The sequence below is a fragment of the Elephas maximus genome, chromosome 4, assembly GCF_024166365.1.
Source record: "Elephas maximus indicus isolate mEleMax1 chromosome 4, mEleMax1 primary haplotype, whole genome shotgun sequence".
Taxonomy (NCBI): Eukaryota; Metazoa; Chordata; class Mammalia; order Proboscidea; family Elephantidae; genus Elephas; species Elephas maximus.
Window position 1 is genome coordinate 57,868,348 of NC_064822.1, and position 18,361 is coordinate 57,886,708.

General features: G+C 35.6%; 1 protein-coding gene across 7 annotated transcripts in view; it reads right to left on the reverse strand.

The window, feature by feature from the left end:
- Nucleotides 1-18,361, reverse strand: part of WNK1 (WNK lysine deficient protein kinase 1) — a 157,527-nt gene that overhangs the window by 40,131 nt on the left and 99,035 nt on the right. For 6 of the 7 annotated variants that reach the window (XM_049882144.1, XM_049882143.1, XM_049882142.1 and 3 more), the window contains exons 5-8: nucleotides 11,751-11,839; nucleotides 9,868-10,087; nucleotides 8,341-8,677; nucleotides 6,920-7,107 (exon numbers count right to left, since the gene is read on the reverse strand). In XM_049882144.1, the coding sequence (XP_049738101.1) occupies nucleotides 6,920-7,107; nucleotides 8,341-8,677; nucleotides 9,868-10,087; nucleotides 11,751-11,839 (834 nt within the window). Of the gene's footprint in view, nucleotides 1-1,079; nucleotides 2,319-6,919; nucleotides 7,108-8,340; nucleotides 8,678-9,867; nucleotides 10,088-11,750; nucleotides 11,840-18,361 lie in introns of all 7 variants that reach the window. The other variant, XM_049882145.1, reaches the window with a different exon arrangement.

An 18,361-nucleotide genomic window follows, 5' to 3' on the forward strand; every position in this document is an offset into this window, starting at 1 on the left:
TCCACAAAAGAAAGATGTGGCAGTATGCTTCTGTAAAGACTTACAGTCTTGAAGACGCTATGGGGTGGTTCTACTCTGTCCTATAGGGTTGCTAGGAGTCAGAATTGACTCCACAGCAGTGGGTTTGGTTTTTTTTTTTTCGGTTATGTATTTGATAAAATGTACCAAGAGAATACATAAAATAGGAAGTAGTAACTCCACTTCTTGAATTCCACTATGCCTATCTGGAATACTTTGTTCTTATTTGCAAGACAGTGTTAAGTGCTCGTACACATAAATATATTTAAATTTGTTGAGAAAAAACAAGGCCCCAGATATCTAATGTTCCTGAGTTTGCAACATATACCATGAATTCATAACACAAAACTAAAAAATAAATAAACTACCACTTACTAGATTCCAATTTACTTGCTAAAAATTAAAATCAAGTCCTTAATTTTATGATTAACATTTTATTTGGACATATAATACATAGCGGGTTATCTGATTAATGCCATTTCAAAAAGACATATTCATTTGTTAAGGCAAATTCCTAAACTTTTCCTTCTTTCTCTGTTTTTAAAGATTCCTCTACTCTAATGAAGATTCTATGGATTCATTCTTAATGGTAATCCAAAAGTATCCCCTATTTTCCATTATTTTCATTCTGTAGGAGAAAAATTTCATCTTTTGTGTGTGTGTGTTTTTAAGTACTCATGTTTCTTTCTAGGGAGAAATAAAAAAATAATCAATGCTGAGTCAACCTTACATTATAGACACTTGCATTTTTACTACCAGTTGAAAATATCTTACGTATGTGGATAGAAGTGAAAGATTTTGTTGAGTTAAATGACTAAAATTCTAGTTTTTGTGATTTATTTCCAAAGGCGCTGTACATATTATAGGTAAATCAGATAGTTCCTCATGTTTTGTTCTTCTGTGCAAGTAGTTTATAACCCCCCAAAAGACGGGGAAATTCTACTGATAAAATTAAACAATGCTGCTTATGAATCTATGATTTAGGAAAAGGAGACAGAAAACTTAAATGTAATGGTGCATAGTAGAGTAGTTTAAAAGAATTGTGGAAGTTTTCCTATAACCTGTGGATGGAGTGCAGATCCTCCTGCAGGAAATGAAGCAGCTAAGACCTGCTGAGATGTGGTTCCTTGGGGAAAACAGAAGAAAAGTGGGGATTCTTGTAACATTGTCTGAGGCAGATGGATAAAGGGTAATGACACATCAGAGCCAAAAGATGCAGCTGTTCCCCCTGTAGGGGGAGGTGACTGAAAATCACTGGGGTCTGAAGAAGTAATTTGTGAGGAATCACTGGAATATTCTGGGCTTCCTACTGGCCAGTTCTGTCCGATAGGCTCTACCACAGAAACGGTCAGTTCTGGGGCACAGTAATTATACTGTTCTTCCGTCACGGGCTGCAGGCGGCCATGTAATCCAACTGATTGAGGAGGTAGCTCTTCCTGATTCAGGTCCACTGCGACCTGCCGCGTTCGGTAAGCACGCTGAGGTACAACTCCATCTCCTTCTCCTGAAGAGGAGCTTGGTGTGTGAACATGAAACTCAAACACACAATTGCTTCTGCCCTCATTGTTATGAGTTAACACAGCAGGTGCAGAATGAGGAACAAAGACAGGGTGAAATTTCAAACGTGTAGCATCTGTACTGATAGGTGCAGAAATACTAGAGAGGGGAGATCCTGGACTCACTCCAGAATCTAATCTTAAATTCTGCAGGTGTCCTACCAGGAAAGCCTGTCCAGATGGAAATTCAAAGACAGAACTTGAAGGAGGGGCCCCTGGTACTGCCTTCTGTTCAGGTATCTGCTTCATAGGACTTGACAGTACTGGTGAGTTGTATGCAATACCATCATACTGTTCTGCCACCTGGGCCTGGTAATGTACCCCAGCTAGATACACTGCTTCCTGAGGAATAAAATAATGAGCTTCTTCTGGGGGTATTAGTCCAGATCTATAGTCACTGTAAACTTGAGTTGGTTCAAACACAGGAGGAACCTGTATCTCACATGGCTCTCCAGTTATTCTATTGGCTGTCGTACCCCACAAAACTACTGTCTCTGGTGTCCAGTTAGTTGGGCTGCCACCAAGTGGAAGAAGATTTTGGCCAACAGTCCTCAGCAGGGGTTGGAAGTTGCGAGTTTGGGCTTCCAGGAAGGAGGTGCTCTTACGCCGCTGGGAAATGGCTACCTTCGGTGGACAGGTAGGAGGTGGTGAAAAAGAAACTGGACGTTCATGAATAGTTGGGAAAAATATCTGTGATTCTGGGTGTGTTGGGGTCCCCCCACACGGATGCACCATGGACTGAGGCTGTATCAACATGAATAAGACAAGTAATTCATACATTCATATGTAAAATTACAATAGACATGCACAACTGGATAGCTCTGTGTAACCCTATGAAATGGTTACACCAAATTTAAAATTAATAAAGAAATAACAGTACTTTTGTAAATTATGTGCATAGTAAAAATCCATTAAATACATCCAGGGCCAATTTTACCAATCTGTGGGACTCTTTGCATTAGATAAGAGCTGTTTTCCCATAACTTAACTTTCCTTTCTAAAATGAAACGAAATAAACTTTCTAAGTGTATATTCAGTTGTTACAACTAACATGCTCACTCTTAAGACAATGAAAACTTTATCAGTGGAAAAAGACATAAGAATTAAAGGAAGGCAATAAACCCAACTATTTTTATAATATAAGAAATGTTCTTCAATTTAAGCTACTTTACTGTATTAAGTCTTCTTATATTCTATACTCTTACTATTCTGTGCTGTACTAGAGGCTCCAGTGTTACTTTCTCATCAATTAGTAGTATGTCTTCTAATTAGAAATCCTAACATATGACTAGTGACAGTGTCTCCAACTAGACACAATTGATAGTCGCACTACATGAAACCTGTTATACATGCCAAATCAGCAAATGTCCACTTTTCTAATCCTAGGTAAGGGCTTAATAACCATGAATTATCTGATTTTGATATTTGGTGTTCAAATTGGGTGAAAAGGACAACACAAATAACCGCTTGCTTGGTCTAACAGCACTTTTTGTTCACAGAAACAGTTGTAGGTTTAAGACTCTAAATTTAGACTCTTTGCCTGTCAAATTCAAACAATGCACACTATAATAATTCACTTTCATGGATTCCTTTGAAAGAGTAGGCCAGTTTCATTTTTTCAATAAGTAGACCACTGTCAAGTTAGCCAAGTGGCTCAAATGTTACTTTTTCACAACGACTAATAGATTTCTCTTTCTAACTATAGAATCAGAAATGTTCCATTTTACTGTTGTTTATTCGAGGTATATCCCAAAGCCACAAAACACTGTCACTGTCCTAAATAAAAATCTGAATATTTTGAGGTTGACAGATCAGAATCTTAACTATATTTCTCTATCTGGAAAAGGCGAAGCAAGGTCCCACAGTACGCACAAAACAATTTAAAGGTATATCTTTTGTGTACATGAGTGGGGCAAAGAAAGTCATAAAAACTACATATGGGATGGAGGCCCATTTCATTAGAGTCAAAGCTCAACCCTATTCAACCTAAGAAAAAATACTTTCATGAGGGAATATTACGTGGCCTTTTAGCTTGCTGACACATCACTTTAAGCTGCTAACAGATTAAAACCAACTTTCATTCCTTAATTATTCTTCATTGACTACGAAAAAAAAAAATTTATTCATCCAGCTTCATTAATGTACCTTTAAAATAAAGTGAGGAAAAAACATATTTGGGTATGCTCAATAAAGAGAAAATTTTGATCAAGCCAGAAATGAGTTTAAAATTAAGTAATATATACTTTTTTACTAAGGTTTGAAAAAGCAAAGATACATATGTTGCTAGGGTGTAAGAGAACATATAAAAGCTAACATTTCATTGGGCAGACACTGATATGTACCAAGGGCTTTATAAGCATTCTCTCTCATTGCCTCCTTGCTTTATTCCCCCTCAAAGCCTTATTACATAAAAGTTTCCTACATGAAGAACTAGTATGTTAAAAATGTAATATATGTCAAGTTTAGTCCTGTTCTTTATTAAAATTCTTGGTGCCTGGATGTATTCATTGGTAATAATTTTTCATTTGTCAGGAAGTTTACAGTTACATACAGTACTGACAAAGAGGGAAGGCAGGCTGGAGCGTCGGTGCTTGCGCAGAGAGGCAGAGTGCATGGGCAGGACACTCTCCAATGCTTTAGAAAGGTTTTCGGCAAAAGTTTCCTCAGGGGCAGTCCGAAGGAGGGAAGGAGAAAGAGGTGCAGACAGTACTGATGGTGGGGTGGAAGAAGCACTGGGAGAGATGCGGGACAGAGAGGGAACAGCAGAAAGATGGGGAACACAAACCGACATGCTACGGCCACGACGAGGCTAAACAGAAAACAAACACACATGAAAAACACAGTACTTTGAAAACAAAATAACCAAATGTACAATGATAACAGGGCATAGCTGACATAAAGATATGTTCCATTCTCCCCAAGTTTCAGCAAAGTCAATTTTTCCAAGGAGAGCAATAACTCCACAAAGTACATGTGGTAGGTCACTGCTATTCTTTTTACACGGGTGGTCAAATACAGGCTTTTTAAGGTACTACTACGATAACAATCGTCTTACTAAATATTCTAAAATAACACCAATTGTCATGAGTGTATGAATAAGAATGACTGATTGACTGAAGACAGCAGGACAGGGAAAACAAAGAATATCAGCTCATAATTTCAGTATATTTATTAATAAACAAGAATGAATTCTGTTAGTTTAAAACACATGATACAAGATTTTAAGACTAAGTTATTTTGTAGGAGCTCTAGAAAGGCATCGGATGATTTAGAAGAAGGCATCAGGTTAAAAAGTTGTTGCCTCATAGTACTGTATTTATTAGACTTGTCAATCTTTACCTGCAAAGGTAAAAAGTCAACTACTAGGAAAGGGTTTAGCTTTCTAGAAAAAATTCACAATGGATACAGGAAACCTTCCGTACCTTTGCTAAAGCAGTTGGAAAAATATCTTAATTTTGATTCTCTAAAAAATAACTTTAAAATGTTTCATGCATATTAGAGATTTAAGTTAGCCTTACGAAGTTTGAAACACCTTAACAAAAAGATCTGAATCAGCCTCAAAGCAGTACGTCTAATACTGTAAGGTTGTTCTGAGCAAGTTTGTTGTTTCCTTTTAGATACTGTGAACTGTGTAACTAATGACATTTTCTTTTTCAAAACTGGCTGCACAGAATGGTTGAGCCAAATTTGTAGCAGATCAGGAGCACGTGTATAACTATTATCAAGTGATTATTTAGTTTCATTCCTAGCTCCATTTTTCTCCACTTCTAGTTTTTCTTTTATTTTTATGTTTTTTTCATTCCACTTAAGGTGCAAGCCACCTTAGGTTCTTTCTGGAACAAGACAGCTATAAAATTTAAATAGTAAAACTATAAAATTATTTAAAAATTCTCAATATTTAATGATTCCTTATGATACTGCTATAGAATACTATTGTCAGAAGGCAAGAAACAATCTGCTTTTAGAGCAACCGTAACTATAGCTATGTCTGTGACTCATATTTAATATCTTCATAAATGATCATTCCAATGTTCATAATCCTGTGATAAGTGAAGTTATGAGATTTAAAAGGTTTTTAAAAAATCTAGTTATGGTGATCCAGAAAAAAATCACCTAGAACAAAAGCAGTAGAAACTGACAATAAATGTTGACATATTGCCACAGCACACCAATACGTCTCCTACACGACCTTTATGAAGTTTTACTCTACTCAACTTTTTTAAAGGTCAGAAACCAGATTGTTAAAAAATCAGTACATTAGTAGTATTCCTTGCGTTACTGTGGTCATTCATCTTGAGACCTGGCCAAAGTAGGACTGATGAATGGACTCTGAAACAAATAGACATCTTTTATTCCAAGCTGTAGGATAAAAGACCTGAATAAGCCAAAGTGTTTTCTTAATTAACAGATAAAGGCTTTCATTTAGGGAAGAGCAAGACTTCTCACAAAAACTTTCTGAAAGAGAAGGAAAATCTACCTGCCTCAAGATCTCACTGAAAAAGTGTTACACTGTGATCAGTTATTATGTAATTCCTTGCAAAGGCAGATAATGTATTCTATTTTCTTCTGAAGACCTCACAGAAAGTCAATAAAAGAAGCGGTATTACCTGATGATCTACTTTAACACTCTCTATATGAGAAGCAAGAGTGGCTAATGCAAAATATGGGGTAATAATGTGTGTGTACATGTGATATACACATGCATAAAATATTTCTAGAAAAAACCCCCATAAACTGATGCTAAAAAAAAAATCAGTAATAAAACAGATACCAAATAAAGAGAAAAAAAGCAAAAGAACATATACTAGGGAAGGAACTTGTGTCCAACACAGACTTTAACGCAGGAACACGCACAGCAACTGATGATTAAACACAAGCGCTAACAGTCATACATATAAAGGATTCCTTGACTCTAGAGTATTCACATGCAGCATTCTATAATGGTGGAAGGTCTTACCTGTGTTTTATATAATAAGAAATCTTGTAGAAAATACTTCGTAATTATTTTAATAAGTAAGGTTTTGAAAAACTCTCCTCACCCCCACACCCCAAACACGTGTCTTTCCAGCTTATGTTGCTTCAGTTTCAACTATACAGAGCATTATCTTTAATTAAATGCAGATTAGTCTAGATCTTGTACATAGTTGTCTTCACAAAGGAAGGTGAACTAATTCCTACATGTTAATGTGTATATCCTACCCCACCAGAACTACTACAGTTATATTCTATAACAAATCTACTTCCTTTAGAAATGCTGCTACTTGGATAGTAAAAGGAATTTGAATATAGCAGATTATCCATTGGTTCTTATAGTGTGTTCTTCACTCTTTTACACATTTACTTACCACACTTGAGGGTGGATATACCCCATGAGGTTGAGATTGTGCTTGGACAACAGAAGCTGTATGCCCTGGGACCGTGCCTGTAGAATGTGCCTGTTCGTGTTGGGAACCATATGAAACTGTCTGCTGGCTGCTCACTCGGGATTCTGTGAAGACAGAAGATCCCTGGCCACTGTCAACTGTCCCATCAGCTGAAGGAGAAATGAAAAAAAAAAAAAAAAAAACAGACAAATCACAAAAAAAGAGGTTCCACATTTTCCCGTCCACATTTCAGACCCATTAATTTAGGGCCAGTTATAGTTTTATTTTTGCACAGCTCTGAATGAAATATGAATACTAGTCATTATATTAATAGATTTCTACACATAAATGAGGGATCCACAAAGAGAAGAGTTTTAATGTCTTTTTTAAAAAATTCCCTGGCCACCCCAGAATCTTACTGTGCTTTAGGTGAAAGTTTACAGGGCAAATTAGTTTCTCATTAAACAATTAACATATAAACTGTTTTGTGATATTGGTTGCCAACCCCTTCTCAACCTTGGGTTCCCCATTTCCATTTGTTCCATTTTCTTATCCCTTCCTACCTTCTCGTCTTTGCTTTTAGGCTGGTGTGCCCATTTAGTCCATATACATGGTTGAACTACGTGTGTTACTGTTTGTTTTATAGGCCTGTCTAACCTTTGGCTCAAAGGTGAACTTTAGAAGTGACTTCATTACTGAGTTAATAGAGTGTTCAGGTGCCATACTCTCAAGGTTTCTCCAGTCTCTGTCAGACCAGTAAGTCTGGCCTTTTTTTGATGAGTTTGAATTTTGTTCTACATTTTGCTCCCACTCTGTCTGGGACCCTCTATTGTGATCCCTGTCAGAGCAGTCGGTGGTGGTAGCTGGGCACCATCTAGTAGTTTTGGACTCAGTCTGAAGGAGGCTGCAGTAGTAGTGGCCCATTAAATCAGCCTCAATTTTGACAGAGCTTTCAAAGTCATACTCTGGAGACTACTGGGTTCTCAGTATTAAGCAGGTACTTCAATCAGTAACTAGTAGCATCATTAGTTTTCAGTCTATGTATTATCCAGCTTTGCTAAAAGAGCTGAACCAGATTAATGGGTTCAATTTTAAGTAGCTAAGAAAAGTTTGTTCATTTTCTATTATTAATTATATTTTAAGGAACTGTAAAAAATAGTCAGAACTTCCAAGATGCTGAAATCCATTATTTATATCCTAATCACATTTTCTTCCTTCCCATATTTCTATTCTATTAGTCATGAACATAAGAATAAAAAAGAAAAGCTAGATGGTACCCATTTCAAATCTCTTATTATACCTCAGAGTCATCATTTAAAACCAAGAGGCCAGTGCAGAACTAGAAGATAAAAAGCCAATTGGGATTGTCATTAGCGTATTTATTCAGTTCCCAAAATACTTACATAACACAGATATACTAGGTTGCTGGTATTGTAGTTGTTGATGTTGATCTGCCTCAGGTTCTTCAGGTTCTACTTGTGTAGAAACTGAAGCTGAAGTGGTAGAGGCAGTAGGTATGCCGGTGCTAGCAGTAGAAGGGAGTTGCTTGACTCCTACTTGGGAAGCACTTGATTGTTGTTCTACCTGTTGTTTGAGACTGCTCTCTTCCTGTTTTCTTTTTTCTTGCTCCTGCCTCACCAACTGCCGCTGTTCTCGTTTTCTCTTGATTAGTGACACTCTGTCTTTGATGGCCTTAGCCATGGTCTTGTGATCGCCTTCACAGACATATCCAGACTCCACCTACAGGACAAGAGGGTGTATCAGGAAGCAGTAGGATGTCAAAAAAAAAAAAAAAAAAAAAGGCACTGGAGAAAAATAGAGAGGAGAAGGAAGAAAGAACTCTTCCAGGGTTGATCCCAACCAAATTGTGAAATTATTAAAGTCTGTGTTATGCATCTCACCACTATCTTTGTAAAAACTCTGGTAGGTATGACTTCACTTCTTACAACAAACGAGGCACCTAAAACTGCAGTTCCTAAACTAAGTCAGGCATTCTATTCTAGTCGCTCTATTTTCCTCTCACATCAAATTAAGTCATCAACAACCACTTAACCAGATAAAACAACTATGGTAATTATATGAAGTTAAAAACAAAAAACTAACAATTAAAAATAAATCTCTCTTCCAAACCTGACACCATTCAGAGACAACTACTATTGAATAGTTCTTATAAATCCTAATAGAGATATTCTATGAATATCTTTGCATAATAAACGGCTATTTTAGGTACTATGATAAGCCAAACATTGATGAAGGATTTCCTTTTTGAAATGTGATCTTTTTGACATACTTCAAGTAATGATATATCAAAAAACTACCTACTGATAATTGACCTTGAAAACACCCTTCAAAGTAAAAACAATTTATGGTCCTATGTCTATTTATAAGGTTTATCCAGGGGACTGATCAAAGGCTAATGTGTCAATATATTTGTGATCCTGCTAGAAAAAATAACTTGTCATTCTAACTGAAAAGGGTTTTTAAAATTAAGAGCCATTCTATTCAACTTTACAGATTTTCAAAATGACTTCGAAATGAATTCTACTGTTCTCTTTCCCTTCCCCCTGTATCTCCCTCTCCCTCTACATATCTGTATCTGTATAAATATATCTTTCCATCAAATAAAAGTAACTTAAAAAACTATAAAATCCAGCACTCATTATAAAAACATTACCAAAAAAGTACAAAATACTGGCATTTTGTACAATACCAAAAAGTACAAAAAAGGGAGTTAAAGAAAAAATTCTAGGAAATCCCACTACTCAAAGGTAACAACATTTGGGACCATTAATCAACACAATTTTGTATCAATGGGATATGCCATATACACTGTTTCATAAACTGCTTTCTTGCCAATTCACAGATATCTTTCCATACCAATGTATATGAATCTATACCAATTTTTAGATGGCTGAATAGTGTTATTTTACCATTTCTTGAGCAACATCTTCTGGCACATCTCTCTCCAAGTCAAAGGAAAACTCAATAGCTTCGTTATCTTTGTATTTTCCCTTTAATTTCTTAGTGTCTTCGATACGTAGCCATAGTTTAATGGCTATCTTTTCTCCATCATCTTCTTCTGCTAATTCTACCCGTACCCCTGTTTCCTCCTGGAAGAAGGCATGGTTCAAAAGGTCTTTGATTGAATATCTACCAAAGAGAGGGAAAGGAAAAGAAACAAAAACAAAACCCCATTAGATTGAAAAGATGATTTTCAAGTGTGGCTAATAATTGTTTCACTTGGAAGAATGAAAAAGGACTATGAAAAGAAAAATAAGAGAAGCTTTTAACTAACTTTAACTTCTAAGTTGCTTCACTATCTTCATTTTAAGGGTGATTACAGAGTTTTACTCTCATGTTACAGAAAATCATAACTTAGTCTCATTTATGATTAAGACCTGACAATTTTTAAATCTAAAAATTTAATCTCATATTAACTGTGTAGCAATAATAGAAGTAACACAAAATATCACAGCTTCAAAATGCCACACAGTTATTTTACAGCTAACAAAAAATCCTTAAATATGTAATTTCATCTGATCCAATGAGATATAGTTCACGGCTTATTAGGAAATGGAAACTCAGAGGTTGGGAATCTTGCTCATAGTTACAAAAGCTGTAGGTGGTAAAATTAAGAAAATAAATCTTTTGATTTCTAGTTCAGTAGCTTCTAGTACAGCAATATTTATTTACCCCAATAAATTCTCCTAATTCCTTATTCAATAATTTGTGTACTAAGCAAGCAGAAGTCTGGTTGTGGAATAATCTTCAAATAAACGGTCTCAAAATACCAGTAATCTAGTAAATTGTTCCATCCAGAAAAGAAACAGAGTAATATGTTCTAAGACTGTAAACAAATATTCCTTTGTTTATAGTGAAAACAGTTCTTCAAGAGATTAAGGACTCTCCTTTCCAATCAGTGCATATAAAAATAGAAACTCAAACTAAATTTCTGCCAAAAAGCTTTAAAGATCACAATGTTAAGTTTTTCCAAACAACAAAGCTATGAAAAGAGTATGAGACTGGAGAAGTCAAGATACTGAATTCTTTAATTTAGTTGATATACCTGATTGCTCACATTCTTTAGGAGGTAGATTACACTCAATTTACAATTTATATTTGTACTGACTGGTCTACTTTTTCTTTTTGGGGAGATCAGGTGGGATGGCAAAAGTAGATTATTTTTCAAAAACAGACACTGAACAATTGCCATGCCTAAGTGGTGATGAATCAGCTATATAGCAGATCAGATACTTGCCACTCCTCTGAGAAAAGTCCTCTGTTAGGACAAATGACTAAGCCAGATCTCCTCCAGAGCCTTAGGCGAAGTCTTCTCTTTTTACTCAAAAGAGTTTTGATGTTTTGCTCTTCTTCAATTCTGGCATAATGACAGCAAATCAAGATCTATATAATTTAGTTGATTTTAAAGAGCCAAAATTTTATCTTACCTTTTGAATTCATGGAAAAAACTATGGAACAGATCTGTGTTAGAGAGAGACTGAATTCTATTAGAGTTCTATAAACCATGCTAATGCTGTAGTAGTTCCCACTGAATCTAGTAACTACGTTTAAGAGAGTTCTGGTTTCATTAAACTCTACTGAACCACGTTTTTTACAACATTTCATTATATAAACTCTGAATAACCTCAAAGGACAGAATCCCTACTTTTAAAAATGTTATATGGCATAAGTGGAGAAACTGATCACAAGTAAAGTATTAAAATAAACCTTGCATTGAGTACTGTTGTACTCAGAGCACATTACATTTTAGGTTTTTGTTCAAGAAACACCCAGGTCAAAAGAAGCAACTCACCTTTCATCTTTGTTTTGCCGAATGCATCCTTCTATAATTTCTTTCACTTCAGGAATCGCTACTTTGTCAAAACTAGCAGGCTTTACCCCCTGAAAGCAATAAAAACAGTAACAGAAACACATTAATGAAAGTAGAACCTTTGAACTTTGATTTTTAATTTCCTCCAATCCTTCTACTAGGTTGCTTTTTTACCATCCTGGTTTTTCTCTGAGTTGCCTGCAGAAGCTGGTCCATGCCTAGGTCAGAGCTGAGTACTGGGAATTTGGTTCACCACAAGAAAACAGCAAACAACAATTACACAGTGGGGCCGTGGCTATGTTGAAATTCAGGCTGGTATTAACATCTTCTGCTGTGTTTCGGGCAAAGGAAATTATTGGTTAAGAAGAAGGCTAAATGTTCTAATTGGTTAGAACATCTTTTGTTCAGTCTTGCCCCCCAACACATTAATCAACACAGCATTAACTATTCTGAACAGTTAACTCCCATGCCGACATGAATCCATAGGCTTAGTTTCCTTGGCAAGCATTATATTGTTATAGTACTTGTTAAAAAACTCAATATGGAAGGAATTAAGGATTTAGGCTGGTTTGGTGTGAGAGTTGAAGATCAGATTGTTTGGGACATAAAATAAAAAGTGATATATCAGACCTATATGAAAGACAAGCTTTCTAATTCCAGAAGAAAACACATTACCACTATTATATATAATACTAAATAATAGTATCACATATATCACAGGATAGTTTGGAATCTTCATAAAGTGTAAATTCCTTGAAAATATTTCCAGCAATACATGGAAAACATATACAAGATATAAGAACAACAAAATATTACTGCAAGGGGGGTGGAGAAAAAAAAAGCCTTATTATCTATTCCCAACTCATCTATGTGACCAGTTGAAGTAGCTACAATGATATGATGCCCAAGTGGCACCATAGTCTATAAACATATAAAACACAGTAAGCAGGGAGTGGAGGGGTGTTAAAAAAGTTACTGAATATATATAAATTCTAACTATAGTCTCAGTGACAAAGACATGTTAAAACAAGATTAGTGATAATACAGGCAGTCCCCACCCAGGTTACGAAGGAGATCCGTTCCTGTCTTACCGTTTTTAAACTGAATTTGTAACTAAGTCGGAACAGGTGCATATGGTTCTTACTTAGCCTTACTTTAGTGCAAGAAAAGGCTGGAAGACTTTTCAACGATTTAAAAGTGCCATGTGCAGCAAGTGAAGGTGATTGTGATGAAGAATTTTGAGAGTAGGGCCTGGTTCAATTGTTTCAAAGTTAGGGCAAATTTACATAACATTAAATGATTTGTAATCCAAGGACTGCCTGTAATTTGATAAGCCACAGAAATGCATGCAATCTCTCCTTAAGTCAAAATGAAATACATCATTAGCTCTAAATACACCAGAGTTGTAGTTAGAAAACCCTCATCAATTACTCACGGTCGTATTCAAAAGTCCTGATTTGGAGCAGTTTACTCCTAAGGCTGACCTGCCACTGCAAGTGATTGTGTAGCAGGGCTGACTCTAAAGAGTTAAATCTATGAATTTAAAAGGTTCATATCTGAGTAATGACTACAAGGAACACTATCTGTATTTTTCTTAATCTTCTTATTTTTCCAAATCCAGCTAAGTTTTCCCAATATGTCTGTCTTCACATAGTAATTCTAATTAAAAAAAAAAAAAATGCAGCTGACGCAAAAAGCCACTTTAATTAAGCAAGCTGGTATTTCAAACTCAGGCGTAAGAAAAAAGGACTGTTTTAAGAAAAAAAATGGATGGCACGCACAAAGTTTTCTGGTCGGAGGAAAAACTGAAGGTTTTGTTTTGTATTTGTTTTTAGTTTTCTACAATAAACATGTAAAACTGTATGAAGTAAACATTAATGGACAGAACTAAAATACTATATATTAAAACATTCACTATTGGCAGAAAATTATCTGAAAGTCTCTTCCTTGGTAAACTTGAACATTCATACATGGTTGGCCTTTGCATGTAAAGACAGTCCAAATATTACAGAAAAGTAGATAAAGAGAATAAAGAATATGAGGAGGAAAAAGGTTACTTCTTCCCTAAGCATGTAAATTCTAGAGGAATACGGTCTACTGGCAGTAAAAGTCAACAAATTAAGTTAATAAAGCAGGCATTCAGCATGTTAAAACTCTTCTGTTTCAATCTAGAATTGGAAAGATGAAAGGATTTAACAGTAGAAGACTTGAACTCAGCGTGAATAGGGCAAGTAGAAGTTCTGAGCTCCAAGATTCCCTGTCTAGCATACGAGGATAATACCTGCCCAACTTACCTACCTACATTCAGGCCAGCTGGAATCAAATTTGATACCCAAGTTGAAAGCTTTTTGTGAATTATTAAATTTGCTGACCTAAGGTCACCTTGGAGATCAATGACAATCACCAAAACCATAAAACTTAGAGTTAAAACTGTCCCTGGGTGGCGCAAACAGTTAAATGCTTGACTAACCAACCCAGTGCCGTCGAGTCGATTCCGATGACTACTAGCTGAAAAGTGGGCAGTTAGAATCCACCCAGAGGTGTCTCAGAAGACAGGCCTGGGGATCTGCTTCTGAAAGGTCACAGCCTTGACAACCCTATGGAGCAGTTCTACTCTGCACACACGGGTCACCATAAGCTAGAATCAACTCGTGGGCAACCAACGACCATAGGGCTAAAACTAAATGAATTCTTTCAGAAATTAATCACCAAGATCCACAATGAACCCATTTTCATGAGGTATTTGTCAATCCCAAGTTACTACAATAAAATCTTTGATTATCCTTAGTAATAAATAATTCTATTTTGACTTTACAAATAGGAATACTAATTGAACAAAGAGATACAAGAACATGACAGCAAAACCAGTAACTGTGCATTATACAAACCTTAAATCTACTAGGTTACTGTTTTCCCAATCTATAGCCAAGACTTTGGTATAGAAAATTCCATTCCAATGATATATAACACATTAACATGCCACCGCTGCTTTAAAAAAATGTATTGTAGGTGCCAAGGAAGCCTATAAAACTGAGACACACCTTACTAGTCTAGCAGCTGGTGTTAAAAGATTACAACTATTTACTGCTACCCACTTAGATACCAAATAATTTCAAGAGCTGCGATACTAACTTAAGAAATTTCACCAGTCAGTCACCACCAATAAGTCAGGTTTATCAAAATACCTAGCAGAGATATTCTGTATAAATTTGAAAAGGAGCAAGAATATATAGGGAATATAAACACGATGACCAAGTAAGAATGTCTGGAATGAGTATGAACCCTCACTGACCTTGAAAGCGACCTACAGAAAAATCATCTGGGACATCTAACAGAAAGCTGTTTAAAATAAAGACAATTACAGTTTCTATATACTCATCAAATAACCATAGGCTTCTTGAGATGAGAGAACTCACTTGATTCTGAAAATAGCTGATAATTTTTTACATTAAAAAAAAGTCTAGATTATCCTAAAACATGATTTTAAGTACCAGAAAATATTTTAATGATAAACAATTTCATCCTACTTTAGTTCATTTACTTCAACAGAAGATGTTCAGCTTAGAGCCCAATGATCCTCCAAATGTGATTATGTCACCCTTTTTCTTTATCCCTTGATTTAGCCCTAGTAGTGCAATGGTTAAGGGCTTGGCTGCTAACCAAAAAGTTGGCAAGTCTGAATCCACCAGTCACTCCTTGGAAATCCTATGAGGTAGTTCTACTCTGTCCTGTAGAGTCCCTATGAGCTGGAATTGACTCACAGGCAATGGGTTTGGTTCTTGGTCTTATTCTAGTCCTATTCTGACCAATAAAGGTAAAGTGTTGCTGACCTATTCCAAATAAGATTAAAAATTCTTACAAAAAATAAAAGAGTGCTAAGGTAGACAAACTGGGCTAGTATCTTACACAGAACAAAATTAATTAGTACAGGTAACACAACCCTCTTACTCTACCCCCCCTTCAGCCAGCAACCCACTGGCTCTAGAAATATTCCTGCCTTACTTTGTGACTCACAGTTAGGCAATACCATCAGATTATGTTTTTTTGACATGGAATAGCATATTTATCTGCATTAAACAGAAGTAATTTTTGAACGTCTAATGTATATCCATTTAAGACGCTTTTAGGCTTATATAAAATTTTGTGTTTTCCTAAAACAAAAACAAATGCCACTTCCACACACTCTTACGCGCTATCCAAAAAAATGAACTATTGTGACTCCTCAAAAGTACATCAAGAGTTGATATAAGATAAATTATGTTTCTAATACATGTAGCCCATAAACTAAAAAAATAACAAAATCATACACATGTACTTAACAGAGTATGAATTTTCCTTTGAATTCTTTGTATGCATATTTTGCCCAGTATAGATTCAACCAACTAAACTGCTGGCAAAATAAAAGTGAGTCATAATAGACAATTCTCTGGTTCAATTTTCCAGCTCTTTAAGAATTATTGGAATCTGCTTCTTAAAAGCTTAAATGAGTTAGGGTAACATATAACTATCTCCTGATAAAAGTAAATCTTTTCCTAACAGTTCAGAATTGAGAAAAAAGCCTCCCTCCTCCTTACACAGAGTACAGTGTAAGAAATCGCCTCAAATACTTAATTTATTCTTTTCTATCAATTGCTCTTGGGTCATTTTCTGTGCAACTAAAAAAAGAAATTAAGTCAACTACAGAACTTTAAATATTTTTAAATCATTTTGATGTCAACAATTTTAGTACTTAAAGTAAAACTTTCTATACATATCACCGAATGGCAACAATATATCTTTTGTATATATGGAAACGTCTTACATACCTCATGTACACAATCCTTTTGAGGACAGCAGCAGCAATGAGAATTTACGATGACAAATACTGAGCAAAAATCTTTCTTTGTAAAATCCATCAGAAAATGCAAGACAGACTTGTTACAGTTAAGAAGAAAATAAGGTGAAAATGGATAAGCTGTAAATTAACAGAGTAAATTAGCCCACAGCATAAGGAAGACGGAGATTAAAGTCAGACTGAAGCATACTTTCTTGTTTAACACCAGCCATGCTTCCCCAACTCTCAGACATGAGTTTGCTCGGATCAGCCAACAATCTACTTTAATTCTAGATTGGCCCTTTAAACAAAACTACATGCCAAACAGCAGGGAAACTGTTCTGCTACTATTCTTTCTGCTTCTCCTCCAACAGCAACAGATCCCTGGACAGGCAAAATGAGATACTTTATGTGCTCAAAAGCTCCACCCACTATGTTCACAGGTTCAGCCTCCTTGACATCAAAACCTATCCTGGAGGCTTAACTGTATGTATACTAGAAATTCATTTATCTAAACATCCTCTTACCCCTAATCATGTTGAAACTGTGCTTTTAAAAGAAAAAGGGGATTGAGTGTCCAAAGTGTAAACTCAGAATAATGTAGCCAAAAAAACAGGGAACAAGGAATCAAAAAACTGGAGTTGCATTCTCAGTTCAACCTCTTTTACATTAGTCTGTGTGACCTTGACAATAACCCTTAAACTGACTTGAAAAGAAGGGCATAATAGTTTCTTTGCTTGCCTAATTTAACAAGTGGTAATGTTAAGCTATGTCTTAACCACTCTCTCACACATTTTAAAAAACAAACTGCTGTGATTAGTATACAAAAACAGTAAGAATTTATTCTTCCCGTTCTCCCTTGTATTAAAAGCCTCAACATGCATATTTACCTAAAGATATTTCCATTTGCCAGGAAGATATCAGGGACCCAAATAACAACTACTTTGATTCTGATGATTAAGGAGTATGTTTTTCTTCATGGCATTGTGAATATAAAAAAAATAGATGGTAGAAAAAGAATTGCTCATTGCATTGTTACAACGGGTTAACAGAATAAAGTCCTATTCCTTTAATTTGGTAAATCTGAATTTCCCCCTTCAAGATAGTGGAGACTAACTAAGGATTCAATTATTCAATGCAGCATAAGATAACGGTTTGCAAGCTATTTGGTAAAAATACTTCTGCTCTGAAGGCTAGAAATAAGTACTAATTCTAATGGTCAATCTCAAAGTATTTATCATTGACTGGCTCAACACAATTCAACACTTCTAAGTAGGCAGTCTAAGGTATCAGGTGTTTGGTCAGAAATGCAGCAATGTGGTCTAGCATTACCTTTAACTTAAGTGTTTGAGCAAACCTGCATAAGACACGGTTAGGGAGCAAAGCTAGAAAAACAGGTGCCTTGTTTCCTGCTTCATAAAGTTCATCTACAGATATGTGGAGGTTTTTAACTCTAGTGAGCAAAAACAAACAAAACAAAAATTAAGTAGTTTTTATGGACAAAGGTATGATGTAGGCACAAATAACTAGACTCTATAAAAAGATCCTTTTCTATAAATCAAAGTAAGAGTTTTTAATACACAGGCAGTCCCTGGATTAGGAACAAGCTCTGCTCGTAAATTTACCTTTAAGTTGAATTTGTATGTAAGTTGGAAGAGTCAGATATGGTTTGTATCTAAAGTCTCTTAGTCAAATGTTTACCTTAGTATATAGTGTAACGTTAAAGAAACACTTCCAGATACACTAAGATATCTTTAACATAATACAGTAATAATAATAA